The sequence below is a fragment of the Lutjanus erythropterus genome, chromosome 8, assembly GCF_056507025.1.
Source record: "Lutjanus erythropterus isolate fLutEry1 chromosome 8, fLutEry1.hap2, whole genome shotgun sequence".
Taxonomy (NCBI): domain Eukaryota; kingdom Metazoa; phylum Chordata; class Actinopteri; order Lutjaniformes; family Lutjanidae; genus Lutjanus; species Lutjanus erythropterus.
This window is the reverse complement of record NC_139324.1, coordinates 10,262,570-10,278,150: the sequence shown is the minus strand read 5'-3', so window position 1 is coordinate 10,278,150 and position 15,581 is coordinate 10,262,570. Positions and strand designations below refer to the sequence as shown.

At 40.5% G+C, this 15,581-nt stretch overlaps 1 protein-coding gene across 2 annotated transcripts in view; it reads left to right on the top strand.

Annotated features, from left to right (window-relative positions):
- hecw2a (HECT, C2 and WW domain containing E3 ubiquitin protein ligase 2a) overlaps positions 1-15,581 on the top strand; it is a 63,767-nt gene that overhangs the window by 38,387 nt on the left and 9,799 nt on the right. Inside the window, exons 15-26 of one of the 2 annotated variants that reach the window (XM_084724482.1) lie at positions 365-550; positions 1,087-1,221; positions 2,546-2,666; positions 2,760-2,856; positions 3,032-3,115; positions 5,233-5,315; positions 6,598-6,718; positions 8,150-8,263; positions 10,173-10,325; positions 12,120-12,218; positions 14,431-14,560; positions 14,647-14,793. In XM_084724482.1, coding sequence (XP_084580608.1) covers positions 365-550; positions 1,087-1,221; positions 2,546-2,666; positions 2,760-2,856; positions 3,032-3,115; positions 5,233-5,315; positions 6,598-6,718; positions 8,150-8,263; positions 10,173-10,325; positions 12,120-12,218; positions 14,431-14,560; positions 14,647-14,793 — 1,470 coding nt within the window. The remainder of the gene's footprint in view (positions 1-364; positions 551-1,086; positions 1,222-2,545; positions 2,667-2,759; positions 2,857-3,031; positions 3,116-5,232; positions 5,316-6,597; positions 6,719-8,149; positions 8,264-10,172; positions 10,326-12,119; positions 12,219-14,430; positions 14,561-14,646; positions 14,794-15,581) is intronic. The other variant, XM_084724483.1, reaches the window with a different exon arrangement.

Genomic DNA, 15,581 nt, shown 5'->3' with positions numbered 1-15,581 from the left:
GGAGCTGAAACAGTTAACCAGATATCCATCACTGATGGCGATCATTATTTAGAAGTAAAGATTAAAACTTGAAATTCACTTATTTGGGAAAAGTGACACTTTAAATATTGTAACACAATTCTAACAAAATGCATTATGTTTTGTCTCTGTGTCAGTGCAGGACTGATCCTACACTAATTATTTAAACTGACTGTATGTTCAGCATTTAAGTCAAATCATTTTAATTCACATTTCATGGATCACGCAAACCAAACAATATCATCCACATCGTATTCTACATTGAATAAATGAGGTATAAAGGCTGTTCTTCAGTTTGCATCGCGTCCCTCACTGATGACCTCACCTCTCCGCCCTCTCCTTCCAGAGTGCCTACCGCATGTTTACGAGCAACACCTGCCTGAAGCACATGATCAGTAAGGTGCGTCGGGACGCTCATTACTTCGAGCGCTACCAGCACAACCGCGACCTCGTCACCTTCCTCAACATGTTCTCCAACAAGCAGCTGGAGCTTCCCCGGGGCTGGGAGATGAAGCACGACCACACTGGGAAGGTACACATCATGTGACCCTTAACCTTTGACTTTAAACCTGAGATTATGCCCGTGTGCCCTGTGGGTCGTGTGTATCCAGTGACTGTATTCTATGCTCAGATGGGGCACTGGCCACCCCTGAAATCTGATTGGCCACCCCGAATGATGATTGGTTATCTGTCCAGTGACAGGTGGGACCTTTGTTTGAACCAAATTTTACATGAGAATTGTTTCTTTTTATATGTAACCTACTTGTATTTGTTTTACAAAATTAATTTATGTAAATAATAAATCATAAAAATAAAAGTGTGGAGGATGAATAAAGGAGTCTCACAGCCTGAGGAAAAAGGTACAGTTTCTTATTGAGCACTCCACCCCTGCATACATTAGCACCCCAATTGGGCCACCCCTATCATAAAAGTCTGGACACGCCCCTGCTGCCCAGGTTTCCAGTATTTAATCTTTACTCTGCGTGCTGCATGTGAACATGTGTTTCTGTGTACACACAGTGGAGTTTATCCGTGCTTGACTGTGGCTTTTTCCATCTCAATCCTCAGCCTTTCTTTGTGGATCACAACTGTCGCTCCACGACCTTCATTGACCCACGGCTGCCCCTCCAGAGCTCTCGCTCCACAGGGCTGCTGGCCCACCGCCAGCACCTGAGCCGCCAGCGCAGCCACAGTGCTGGGGAGGTGAGAGACTAGCCGCCACTGCAGCACTTGTCACCCGGAGTCAACTTAAGGCTAACAGAGATGCTGCAATGTTTAGAGAGGCCAGTTTGAAGGAGAAAAAAGCTTTGTGAGATTCTGCATCGTGGGCACAGGCGGGTAGGTTACCCTGCTGGTCCCTGTGGTGGTGGAGCCATCCAGCAATGACGTCAGTGCTACTTGAAATGCAAGTCAGCTGTAGAAACTTAACTGCAAATCTCTCCAATGTTTTGAATTTGGACTGCAGTAGCCATTTTAAACACTTGCTTTCACCTTTAATTTTGGCAAATTTGATATTTGACATGATCCTGTTCCCAAACTTAAGAATGCCACGGCCCAATTTGAAATCTGAAAATCTTCTTTGGCCCACCCACATCCTTTAATCACAACTCTGAACAACACATACGACTAATCATATTCAACAAGATAGAAAATACATTCTGGTGTTAATGCAACTCGTCACAGAAAAGGGTGTAACACCTGCTAAGATAGGTCAGATAAACAAAGAATGGCACATAGTTTAAATACCACTTCCTTGTTTTCATATTTTTACTACTTTTTAAGAAATTAATCATAAATATTTTGTGGTGATTTCAAATATATAAAACTGAAACTTTAAAATGTTTTATTTATGTATTCATCATGACCTCTCAAGGCCCAGCAGTGGGCCATTGCCTGCACTTGGGAATCACTGCTTTAGTGAAACAAAACGTCACATAATTTCAAGACTGAAACAGCAAATCTCGATGCCTTTGACTTAAACCTTTGAGATATCTTGCAGTAGGGGAGCACCGTTGCTCCTTTCCCACTCCAAAGCTCTGTTTTGTGTAAAAATGCTGGTTTATTAGATTAAGAAATTAGATTTGATTACTATAAACACTTGGGGCCATGGCAAACATGATAGATGGCTTCTGTTGCCTCTTAAATCCACAGAACCTGCAACATCATTGGATTCAATTATCTGGTTAAGGTAATGGATTTGGGATAGGTCTCCTGTTAGGAAAGAGTGAGTGCTTTGCATACTAATGCAGCTGGGAATCTTTCTCACTCGCTGCAGTTATATGGACCTCAGTATTTGATTGGAATGCTGTGGAAAATCAGAAAAATAAGAAATAAGATATTTGTAGTTAAGGGTCCAGTGTGTAAGATTTACTAGGATTTACTGGCAGAATGACAGAAAAGGAGTATAAAATAATTAAGCTCGTTTTCGTTAGTGTATAATCACCTGAAAAAAAGGAGCAGAGGTTGGTGTCAGCTGATGACCGGCTGGTGGATCGGTCTCAGAACTAGGATGCGACCTGAACTGTAGTGCTTCCTTTTGTCACAGGTGGTGGACGACTCCCGCCAAACCAACCCGCCCGTCATGCCCCGCCCCTCCAGCACCTTCAGCGGCTCCAGTCGAAGTCAGTACCAAGACGTGGTGCCTGTGGGTAAGTTGGGTAGAATCCAGTGTACAAATACAAGCATGAGGTGTGAACACTCATAAGACACAGATATAAATGCCGTCTCCTCGTTTTCTCCAGCCTACAATGACAAGATAGTGGCGTTTCTACGGCAACCCAACATCGTTGAGATCCTGCAGGAGAGGCAACCCGAGCTCGCCAGGAACCACTCGCTCAAGTATGTCTGTTTCCCCTCTCCGTCCTCCCTCTGTCTCTCTCTTCCTCTCCAGTCTTGCTCACCTCCATTATCATCATCATCATCATCATCATCATCATCAGTCACCCTGAACACACAGTTAACCTTTAATCCTAATGGATTGTGTCACTTTACCCCCTGATGTGTGTGTGCGCAGGGAGAAGGTGCAGTTTATTCGCAGTGAGGGAGTCAATGGGCTGGCTCGTCTCTCCAGCGACGCTGACCTCGTCATGCTGCTGAGGTGAGTTCTGTGAGTGTGTGTGTGTGTGTTTGTGTGTCTCGGGGTCTGATTAATGGTTGGTCACTTGTAAAAATTATAAGCATTTGGCTCCACCGCTCCCAGCAATTCAAGTCCAATTCATATTTTATCCACCTATGCTAACAGACCCTTTTAGTGCTGATGTCATGATTACATCATGGTGTTAGCTGGAGGCAAAACGAAGGCGAAACTGATGGCAAGCACGAATCATCTCATTGGTAGGACACATAACCAAAAGAAAATGTCATCTTGCTGTGTTGTTGGGTGCCATAATCAAAAGTTTCATCTAAAGCTGCACCGATTAATAGGTTAATCGATTAATAATCGACTATTAAAGTAATTGGAAACTATTTTGATGATCATTGATCGTTCTAGGTCTTTTTTAATTAAAAATGTCCAAATACTTTACTTTAAAACTTTACAAGGGTCTGTTAATTAACATTAATTGCTGCTTAATAAGCAAGTTAACTATGTCATTGATTCGTGCATTAGTTAATAGTTTATAAAGATGCTCTTACTATTAGTTACAACTATAATAAGTATTAACTAACAGTTAATTTATGCTATAATATGTATTATATTCTGTTAACAAAAGTCTGTTGTTAACATTTATTTAAGTTTACTTGCTAATTAGGGTACTAACTAATATCAGTATAAGGTTGATAGAAATGTTACTGAACATATGTATTATGAGGTTCACAGCTAAGAGAAAAACATTTTTAGAAATGTTTATTTAAAAGTAGAGCACTTGTCCATCCTCCAACTTGGACACAATCCATAGTCTGCATGTAGAAGTTTGCTTTTTCCTTCATTTTCATGTATGTTCATTAACTTTAACATTAACATGAGTAATAAATAATGCCTATTAAGCATTATTAAGCAGGAAATGCTCTAATTTCAGCTTCAGGTTTCTTTACTCCTCTATGACAATAAACTGATTATCTTTGGTGAAAATAATTGTTATTTGCAGCCATAGTACATCAGTTCAACCCACTGCTTGAAGGTGTGTCTTCAGTCAAGTGGCTGTAAAATGCTGGTTAAACACATGCCATTTCCTATAAATTCTTCACAATCATCTAAAAGCTTTTATTTTGAAGCAGAAAAATCAGGAAATGTTGGGTTTTCATCTGCCGCAACTTGACACGACTCCAATTAGTTGAAAACATCATGAAATGCTAAAATAAAGCAGTTAGCTGAAAGCTTCAACCAGTGACACAGGAGAGAAAAATAGACTTCAAACCTGAGAGATTCACACACACACACGTCTCCAAGAAGCTATAAAAGTAATAAGAACTAAACACACACGCACAGAAAAGGCGGAGCACTCAGAAAAAAGACCTGCTTTTTCTCAGCGGCAGCAGACACTCTCTCATCATAGAGAACAAATGGAAAAAAACCCACACCATTCAAAATTGACAGACAGAAACAAAACAAAATAAATCCTTTTCTGGGACCTTTTATGCCTTCATTTTAGATAGTACAGCTGAAGTGAAGACAGGAAAGGGGGAGAGAGAGGCGGGACCACTGCAGAAGACCCACAGCCCCGGCACATGGGGCAAATGCTCCACCATCTGAGCCACCCGGCCACCAAAAAATAAGTCCTTAATGCACCATTTTAGATGTGAAAATATTCTGGTTCAGGCTGTTTTCCTCTAACTCGTCCTCTGGCTCAGTTGCCTGTCACTTATGCAGACCATTTAGGCAAAATAAAATGACAAAATTCACCCAAGAAAACCATCAGAAGATGAACTTGGTCAGTCTCCAACAGACAATGTATTTGTCCAATTGAACTGAAGAAAGATTGTCCATCCATTTAGTGAGCATGTGTGGGTCAACCAGTATGATCCCAGTGGTTAATGTGAAGTTAAACTGGCAGTCCTCGTTGGTGAGTGACCGTACATATTACAAGAGCTCATATTTTCTTCAGCCATTGTTAAGAAGCAACCCAACAAAACCTGCTAGCTAGTGTTAGCTGACATGTTCTGCCTCCACCTAAGTTTCACCCACAAAAAACATCCAGAGAAGGGGTCTGTACTATGCTGTTATCATGTCTGTCTTCCTGACTATGGTCTGTGTCTGTGTCTCTCGCTTGTCTCCAGTTTATTCGAGGAGGAGGTGATGTCATATGTACCACCATTACTCCACCCTAGTTACTGCCTCTCCTCCCCTCAGAGCTCCCCTGGTAAGTCTCTGTCTCAATCTGTGCAGTTTATTGGAATGATCCACCTTTTCTTGCCTTTATTAAATTCTTACCTTTTTATTAAATTTCACGCCTTCCACTGTGAGATTTGGTTTATATCGTCTCGCTAAATAAAAGAGGCAATTTCCCTTGTACCTTCATATTCAACACAGGTTGATGTCAACATGAAACATGAATTAACTCACATACATGAGAAATACTTAAATTATATGCTTGTGTCACCTATTAACCCCCAACCTCTGCATACATGCACATACATACTAAATTTTCATTCACCCCAAAATCTTGCCTGTAGTGCTGTTTATCCATCTAGGTTTTGTTGTGAGTTGCTGAGTTTTGGAGATACCAACCATAGAGATTCCTGTCCTCCCTCAAATAAAATGGAACTAGGTGTTACTCGACTTGTTGTGCTTAAAGCGCCAAAAAAATACATTTGAGCGTACATCTACTCATAGCCGAGAAGCTCATGCTCATGACAGCTTGGGATGTACAACTGGCTGATGTAGTTCAGTTGAAAGAAAATAGTTCCTACATGAAACTGCTCACAACAAGGTCAGTGGATTATCTTGAGTAACTGGGTCATGATTTCTGAAACGAGACACTGCTGTTGAGTTTTTTAAATGTATTTTTTTACTCTGGTCAGTAGATCTTTCTGCAACATAATACATAGATCTCACTGACATAATGTGGACGTGTTATTTCATCACATTCTTTTCAAAATTTTATTTGATTTTCTAAATGTTTTAAACTAAAATTGTTATCTGTTGGTCCTTTATTTAAATAAAAAAAATAAAATAAAAAAAGATTAGGTGTACTAGAATAGTTAGTGAGGGTTAAATATACCTTTAGGTGGGATGTAGCCTAGTTGACTGACTCAAAAACACACGCCTCCTCTCTTTAGCTCTTCTTCACAGTTAGGTGAAGAGATGTGTCTCTATATATTATACATATCTCAAATTAATGGCAGCCATAACATTCTGATACCAAATAACAATCCAGGATTAACCTGCATACAGTATTTCCGATGCTCATATTTCGATTCTTCCTTACCCTTTCAGGCTTTAGTTGATTTCCGCTTGGGATCGTTTTCAGCCTCCCTGTATCAGTTTTCCTCTCTTTTTGTCAACCCATCCCCATCCCCATTTTCTTGGTCTGTTGTCCCTGACGCCTGACTTGTATTGTCCATATTCTCCACCTTTTTCGTTCACTCTGTGTCTGTCCTTCTCTCTGTCTCCCTCCGCTCTCTGTCCCATTTATATCTCAGGCACCCAGCGAGCCAACGCCCGCGCTCCTGCTCCCTATAAGAGGGATTTTGAGGCTAAACTGAGGAACTTCTATCGAAAGCTGGAGACGAAGGGTTATGGCCAGGGACCTGGAAAAGTCAAGTAAGTTTAAACTCTGCAGTTGAAACAAACTATGCATGTATTGTCTGATTTAGCACCAATTTACACAACGTGTGACGGCTCAGAAAAACAGCGACAGTTGTGTAAAGGCACACTGGTTACTAGTTATGAAGCACACACACACACACACACACACACACACACACACACACACACACACACACACACACCATTAGGTGTATGCATTTTATCAATGATTTACTGGATTTTACAGTTAAGCGAGTTACTTAGGTTGTTGTATGGGGAAAGTACAAAGAGGTGAAATAGAAAGCTATCAGAAACATGGCTGTGATCAAATAGAGGCTTGACAACATCAACATACATATTACCCAGCAAGCATCACTGCACATCTACAAAGGAGGATTAGGGCCACGTGTGAAAAAAATATTTGACTTCTGAGTTTGAAGTCCAGCTGACTTTTTTAATCAGACTTTAAACTTAGAACTCAAATACATTTTTTACGTGTGGATCTAATTATCTTCTGTACATAATATCTGTATATGAAAAAATACCAAAGAAAATAAGAAATTATTAATTTAATTGTTTTTTAATGCTATTATTATTATTTACAGTTTATAGTTTATGTAAAATAGGTATATCTTTTTTTCTTTTTTTCTTTTTTTTTTTTACTATTTTTTACCAAAAAAGTGAAAATCATTGATGGAGATGGGTTTGGCTTTGCATTTTTCCAGAATGATAATCTGCAATTACTAGCAAGGCTATATTCTCTTTGCTGCAATACTGTGAGTGGCCACTGGGAAAAATTGGTAGCATGGCTGAGCAGCAATGTCCTGTCTAGTTGTATAAGAAGTCTTTGGTTTAAATAAACTTGTTGCTATGTTTTGTCAGGGCTCAATCCAATCCAGGATTTTAGCGAGTCCCATTTACTGAAACCCAGAACAGAAAGGGAGGTCTTTTCAGGAGTATGTTAAGACCAGAAGAGCGAGAAGGCTATGGTAATACTTCTGTCTATAGCATCATCCTATACTGACAACATGTCATTATATTAACATGGAAAGGAGAGATTAGTTTCTCTAAGGGGAACAAAAACCGTCATGCAAAAGAATGAGTCTGGAAGAAAAAAAATATTTTTCTTGTTGTCAACAAATCCTATGAAAAGACAAAAACACTGAATCTATTGACTAACAAGTATTGTGAGTGTATCAGTGTCTGATATATCTTCTTCTTCCGTGCTGTAGTGCTCCACTGTTGTCCAAAAACTACTAAAAACAAATCAATGAGTCACACTGTTGCACTGGCAGACATGTTCCATCATCACCATGAACAGACGCTGTAGTTTATTTTGATTCAAGCCCACATTCACCGTCCTGCTTCTGGAAATACACACCAAATCACCAGTTTTGTTTACTACTGGATCTGTATTTTTGTGTGTTTGTGTGCGTGCTGTCCCAGGCTCATCATACGCAGGGACCACCTCCTGGAGGACGCCTTTAACCAGATCATGTGTTACTCCCGTAAGGATCTGCAGAGGAGTAAACTTTACGTCAGCTTCGTGGGCGAGGACGGGTGAGAAAGAAGCGTTTCATTCCCAGTTCATCTTCTTATCACGCTCTGCACAGAGCGAGTGTGAAATGTGTGTATTTGCTGTGTGTAATTGATCCAGAGGAGTTTTGCCGAGCATTCGTTCTTATCTCGAGTTTCGAAATGAACAATTACACACATCTGATAAAATCCCAGTAAATCCACAGTCTTCTTGTGAATGAGCAGCTGGAGCAAGTGGGTGGGAAACACTAAAGATTATGAATAGGTAGAATTACTGTAAGCAAACATCTCATTACAGAGATGATTGGCAGCAGCTACACTGTGCTTTTGTAGATGGAAGAATGACTGATCCTTTGTTATCAGTTAATTGTATAATCTTGTATCCTTTTTTTGTTGCATGTGCACAACACTGATGATTTTGGGGATGTATTTTTGCTAAAGGCTGAAGTAACCACCAGAATCCAATATATACAGTACACGTTGGTCCTTTAAAGGGTCATTTCAGTATTTTTCAACCTGGACCTATTTTTCCATGTTTTTGTGAGTCTATCTGACTGATGCATACAAAATTTTTTGAAATTGGTTCAGTATTGAAGAAGACCATTGCAGCCAATGAAACTGAGCTGCAGTGTAATTCTTGTGTCTGTCAAAGTGTGTCATCTAAAAGTTCTTGTTTTTGCCACCGACAGGCTCAGATTGTTATTCTAAGTGTCTGACAACATTATGTAAAGAATTGCTGCAGACAGCAAGTTCCCATGAAAGTTCCCATGCTAGCAAAATGCTTGTAGATTACATGTTTCCTGTAAAACAGGCAGATTGGGAGGGAACAGTCACATTAATTGGTGTTTACAGTGGTCAGCAATGACAACACTGTGTGTTACCACCGTCATGGTGTGGGTTGTATCACCCTGAAACTAACCGAGCTACAGTAAAATAGCTAGCTGCTAACTGCCGCTAGATCAGTTAGCCCCAGGGTGCCAATCCCAGCAAAAAGCTGTGTTCATCCCTGTGTTCACTGGGAGGCTGGTGAGCCTGGTTCTGTTGCTTGCTAATAGCAGTTAACAGCAGGGAACACTTAAAGCAAAAAGTAAGCTAAAGCTATCTGTCCATCAGGAAGCTCTATAGTTAAATAACCGAGAGATGAAGCTGAGCAGCAGGTGGACATCAGAGGGGATTCTGGCATGTGACTTGTAGTGTAATACCTATGTGATAAAAACACTGAAACATTGATTTTGACTTCATGGGAGCTTTAAAGAGTAAGATATGTTTCCGTTAAGCAGAAACAGCTGTTTTAGGGCCTGTGTCCACATAAGTTTTTTAATGGCCGAGAACTGCTGGCAGGATGCTGGGGAGCGCTGGGGTGAACTGTATGTGTGATTAGTAAAAGGAACGCTGCACATCAGTTTGGTAATAAGTTAGCTAGTTAGCTAATGCTAACAACAAGCTTACAGTGTGTGGGGTGATAAAAGCACAACATTCACCAGCAGCATTCAGTGTCCGGCCAATCTGCTCCCACAAACGGGCTTTTCTGTCTCTGTTGTGATAGTTTATATCTGACACAGACTAGTCTTGCTCACAGGATTCACACTGCGAGTATAAGTCTGCAGTTGTTCACCTGTTTCGCATCCTGGGCTTAGCTCCACCCGAGATGTTTGTGATTGGTTTAAAGAAATGCATACAAGGCAGGGCGTGCTTCCTTTCTTCAATGCTTAGCGCTCCAGAGAGAGGTCTGCTTTGCAAAACCAGACACAGACAAATCAACCTTTAGATGTAAACCCGCCTTTAGACACAAAAACATGGGAAAATAAGGTCCAGGTTGAAAAATACCTAAGTTACCCTTTTCTTGATTGCACAGTCACTTCAGTAGTCACTGATTCACTTTTCCTACAGACATGCTCACATTTCTGTGTATTCTAACATGTGATGATTGCAGGCTGGACTACAGCGGACCCTCCAGAGAGTTTTTCTTCCTGGTGTCCAGAGAGCTGTTCAACCCATACTACGGCCTGTTTGAATATTCAGCCAATGACACGTACACCGTCCAGATTAGCCCCATGTCTGCCTTTGTGGACAACCACCACGAATGGTGAGGCTTCCATGTACACTATGTGTTTATTTATTTATGTACTGTATCTACAGTATTAGTCTGTCTGTCTGCTGGATGTTTGCTGAAGTTATTCTGCTGTATCTTGTCTGCTCTGACTGCTCTTTGCTGTTCCCAAAATATTAACGGGGTGCTGTGTGGAAATTTGGATCAGTAAGTTGTAGCTCACCAGTCAGTTTAGCCTCTGTGACACTGGTTTGTTGGATGGATGCATGGTTGGATAGATAGATGATCAGACTGATTAATTAATGGGCAAACAAGAAAATCATAATATCATAGTCTGGATGAAGAAAATAGCAACATCAACTAAAGTCTTCAAGGGTTTGTTTATACTTTCAAGTTGAGGAAGATCAAGTCAATACTTATGTTCTTGTAGAAACAATCTTTCTGGTGTTAGAGAATACAGATATGATAGAGAGGTGTCTGGTAATGCTTTATTTGAAGGGGTGTTCATAAGACTGTCATTACACTGTCATAACCATGTCATGAACCTGTCAAGAAAATGAAGTAGTCTTTATGAATGTTTAGTGTTGCCATCAAGTGTCTTTTGGTCAAATATATATTTTTTCATACAAAGCTGACATTGTTGTTGTGTCTTCGTAATGACAATTTGACATTATTCACGCCAACATTGTCTTTGTTATGACAGCTTGACATTAACAGCATTTAGCATAATGTTTTAACATTACATTACAATGTCATATGTGGTTGGTTTTTGACACTGGCCATCATAAGATGGTTATAAGTGTGTCATGAATGTTTTCCTTGACCTCAAGTAAAGTGATACATTTGGGACTTGTCATGAAGGTGTCACTGAGTTTTATTACACTGTCAAATGTTTTTTGTAACGATGTCATGAATAATTTCCTGAACTTCAAGTCAAGTGGTACTATTTGGACTTGTCATAAAGATGTCATTAAATATTATGAGGCCAGTTTGACAACAGAATGCAGTGCCAAGATAGCATTTAATGTTACCTGTTGCTAAAGTAGGCTAACTGCTGTTGTGTGTAGCTGCTGTTAGCTTGGTTAGCCATGGAGCTAGCCGCCTAATTAGCTGACTCAGGAACAGGGCTACAGCCAATAAAAACACCTCAGTACTGTATCCCCTGTCAAACTAGCTGCTGTCATGATAAAACCATTTTTGTCTTGGTTACTGTCAAGTTGCCATAACAAAGACATGTCAAACAATGTTGACTTTGCTTTAAACAGCTGACTGAATGACACTTAATTACAGTCATTAACATTCAAAAAGACTAATCTTCATGACAGGTTGACATGATGACATGGTTATGACAGTGTAATGACAGTCTTATGCACACCCCTTCAAATAAAGTATTACTGAGGCATCTTTACAGTGTGAGGTGTGTGTTAGCTGTACAGCTCCTCATCCTCTCTGCTGCCTCAGTCCATTCAGCTCTGCTCTGACTCAACACATTGTTCTCACAGTAAATCTTGGGGGGCGTTTTATTTATTGTCACAGACAGTGACACCATCTGGCGTATCCTCAGTTGGAAAGTGAACTTCAAATTTCACTTAAATCAGTTAAATGCTATGTGAAACAAGTCAAAAAGCACACACAATCTGACAAAAATGAGATTTAAAGTCTGGTTGCTATGCTTCGCTGTTACTGCCAACATCTGAAAGAGTAAACCCCCTCCATCTGCTACTCGAAACGCTTAATCTGAAAACTGATATGAAGGGACTATTTAATGCAGTTGTGACTCTGAAGTCTGCATTCACCTGTGTTCACCTGCGTGTTCTGTGTTGTGTCCAGGTTTCGCTTCAGTGGCCGTATCCTTGGCCTGGCTCTGGTCCATCAGTACCTGCTGGATGCCTTCTTCACCCGCCCTTTCTACAAGGGGCTTCTTCGCATGTAAGTCTCCCAGCCCTCTTCCGTCTGACTTCCCAGTCTGTACCAGCCTGTGGGGCACCAGCACTTCCAATCAGATCCCCGTCACTAATTCCAGAACACCGTGCTGAGAATAAGAGTGTTTGAGTGAGATCCTCTCAGCCAGCAGCTGACTGGGTTTCCCACCAGTAGGAGCAGCGTCCTTATTAATAGCTTTGTCCAAACAACCTAAAACGCTGCCAAATGTTTGCACCGAGGACAGATGTTTATGTGGTAATAAGGCTTCTTAATCACTTCAGCAGACAAACATTTACCGAAGAATAAAAATGTATTTTAAATTCTAATTCTAAAAAATCACATCCTGTAGTTTCTAAACACAGAAAAAAAATTCATGTTGCATTACAGGGAAATGTGCATGATGATGATGCTGATGCATAAGACTGAATTTTTTTTATTTTTCTTTCACGGCACAATGTGGAAAAAAAGGTAATAGTCATAATTTTCAAATGTTTCCACAGTGTAAAAAGTAATTCAGGTGACTGTTGTCTATATATCCGTAGTTTTCATGGTGCAGATTCACCCAAATATATATATATAAGCTAAAAAACTCAGCTAACTCAACACTATGCTTCCTGTTTACATAACCCAGTGCATGATGGGATCATCGGTGGGAAAATGATAGAATACATTCATGCCATAAGGAACAAAAAAATAAACTAATTGTCACGTTACTGGTTTTACACTATCAGACAGTCAGTCCAGGCCAATCACCACATTCACTCCATCTGATAATTGTCCCAATCTGCCACTGCTATCAGTACATTAACTGACATAACTAATGTCCCTTGAATGCTTAAAGAAACATGGTAATGATTCAATGTTGTGTAATCCTTAGCTTTTCTGCAAAAAATGTCCTAAGACATGTTTTGTATCACCAACATGTTAAATGATGAGGAGCAGAACTTATTCTGAAAATAACACTATATGACATCCATGGATGACAGCAGCTTATCCCAGTACTTTGGCCTTACATCTTGCCGCTCTGCCGCATCGCTTTTTAGGTCTTAGGGGTCCAAATCTTGTTGCCAGTCAGGTGAACAGTTATGTTATTTCTTTGCTGATCAGTGATCAGTGTTTGTGACACATGCAGACTGTCCACTTTAACAGTGCTTGTTCTCACCCAAAAGGAGGGGTGGTCATTCTCAAGACAGGAATGTGACATTATGACTCATCCATAGCTAAATCATGTAATGACACTGTAATAAGCCTGTAAATAAAGGGGGTGGAAACCAAGCAAAACACTGTAACATATAAGTGTGTGGACAGGGTCAAGAGCAGAACATATTTTAGCCCCCCAAAAATCAATATCAGTTTTAAGTACATGCTATATTTAGAATATTTTCACCGCTTTACTTTGCTGTGAGACAGCTTTTTCTGACGTTAAACCGCAATCATATAAGCCAAATATCGCTGTCTCCAAACCAACCAAACTCCAGAGGTGAAATCAGTATTTTTTCCTCCTCAAACACAGGAGTTGATACTCCCACCTGCCTTTATCTATTAGTTTGTTTCTGTTTTTGTGTGACTTCAGTGAATCCAAAGTATCCTTTTAAAACACAAAAGCACCACAATAACACAAACCAACGAACAGATCGAGACAGTGGCAGACCAGTAACTCCTGCATTCTGCTAAGTAAAAGTGCTGATTTCGCCTATGGGGTTTGGTTGGTTTGGTGAGGGCGATACTTAATAATAGCAGTTTCCCGTGAGAAAAGACTGTCTGACAGCAAAGCAAAGCAGCGAAAATATAGCTTACACTTAAAGTGATACTGCGTTTTTTACATGGAGCTTTTGTAAGTGCCTAAAATATGTTTTGTTGCTGGCTCTTGTCCACAGCAGTGCATTAGCTTCGGTGCTGGTGCCTAGTACAATATAAAAATCCTGTTTTGCCATCTACTTTTATTTATTATCTCTCTATAAGCATATCACATCCTTCACAAGTATATCTCAGGGGTTTTTAACCTGATACATAATACATCTGAGCAAACATATTGTCTTGTCATGCATCATGCTGTGTGCTATATGTTTATACCTTTAGCTGTCTTTGGGGACAGCTGTCTCACGCTGTTGTACATCGGGCAATTAACCTTTAACCTCCCTCCTTAACAATCAGCTGTAGTTTATGTGTAGCACAACCCATCAATACCATGTTGACCCCTCTGTCTGCGCTCATGCAGCCCGTGCGACCTGAGCGACCTGGAGTTCCTGGACGAGGAGTTCCACCAGAGCCTGCAGTGGATGAAGGACAATGACATCGAGGACATGCTAGACCTCACCTTCACTGTCAATGAGGAGGTCTTCGGGCAGGTGAGCGGTGGTAGATTTGTGACTGCAGCCTGGCTAAGAAAAAATCAGAAATGTGCATGGTTTTAAATATATGTGTGATTCTGCAGATTACAGAGAGAGAGCTGAAGCCAGGCGGGGCTGGTATCCCTGTGTCAGAGAAGAACAAAAAGGAATACATCGAGCGGATGGTCAAGTGGCGTATAGAGAGAGGAGTGGCCCAGCAGACGGAGAGCCTGGTCCGAGGCTTCTATGAGGTATTAATGAGGCTCTGAGGCCCTCTTGAGAGTGCAATCAGCAAGATTTTATCTTCATAGCACGTAATGGCTGTAATTTACTGTATGATCAATAGCAGTGACGCAGTGTGTTTGCGTCATTGCATCGGGTGCTGAGAATTCCTTTTTTTAAACTTAAGAAGCATCCGTCCACCCACGCTACGACAGGCATCTGGCATTTTCGGATGACGGTGCAGCTCGTGTCACAATACGTTTCACCCAAAATGTCTGAGAACAATTGTGATCAAACCAAAAGAGCAAATGACAAAGCAGAATCGCATTTCAGTGACCAACATCGTGACTCATCAGGTCGTCACCGGACATCTGTGTGCCATCTTTGCCTGTTTTAGGGGAACAAGTCATTGTTTTGCAAGTCACAAATCTTTGCACTCAGGTCCAAAGTCAAGACAGTCAAGCCCCAAGTCTTGAGTTCTATAGTCATAAGGTGCTCTTCACTAAATGTGATGCCATTTTAAAGGGATAATTCAGATTATTTGAAGTGGGGTGTAGTGAGGTACTTTTCTTTCTTTCTTTTTTTGTTTTTTTGTTGTTGCTGCTGTGCCATTAAAAGAAAAACAAAAAGCGGATCAGCATCACGGATCACTGATTACTCCATAACAAGAAACCTTCTTGTTATAACAATATGCCATTCATGTTATAACAAGATAATTAGTATATTGTTGATTATTATTATGAGTGTGTTCTTTTTTTCACGTTATTTTAGAATGACTTTTTAACATCTGTCCAGGGACTACAGATGAAAAATAGTC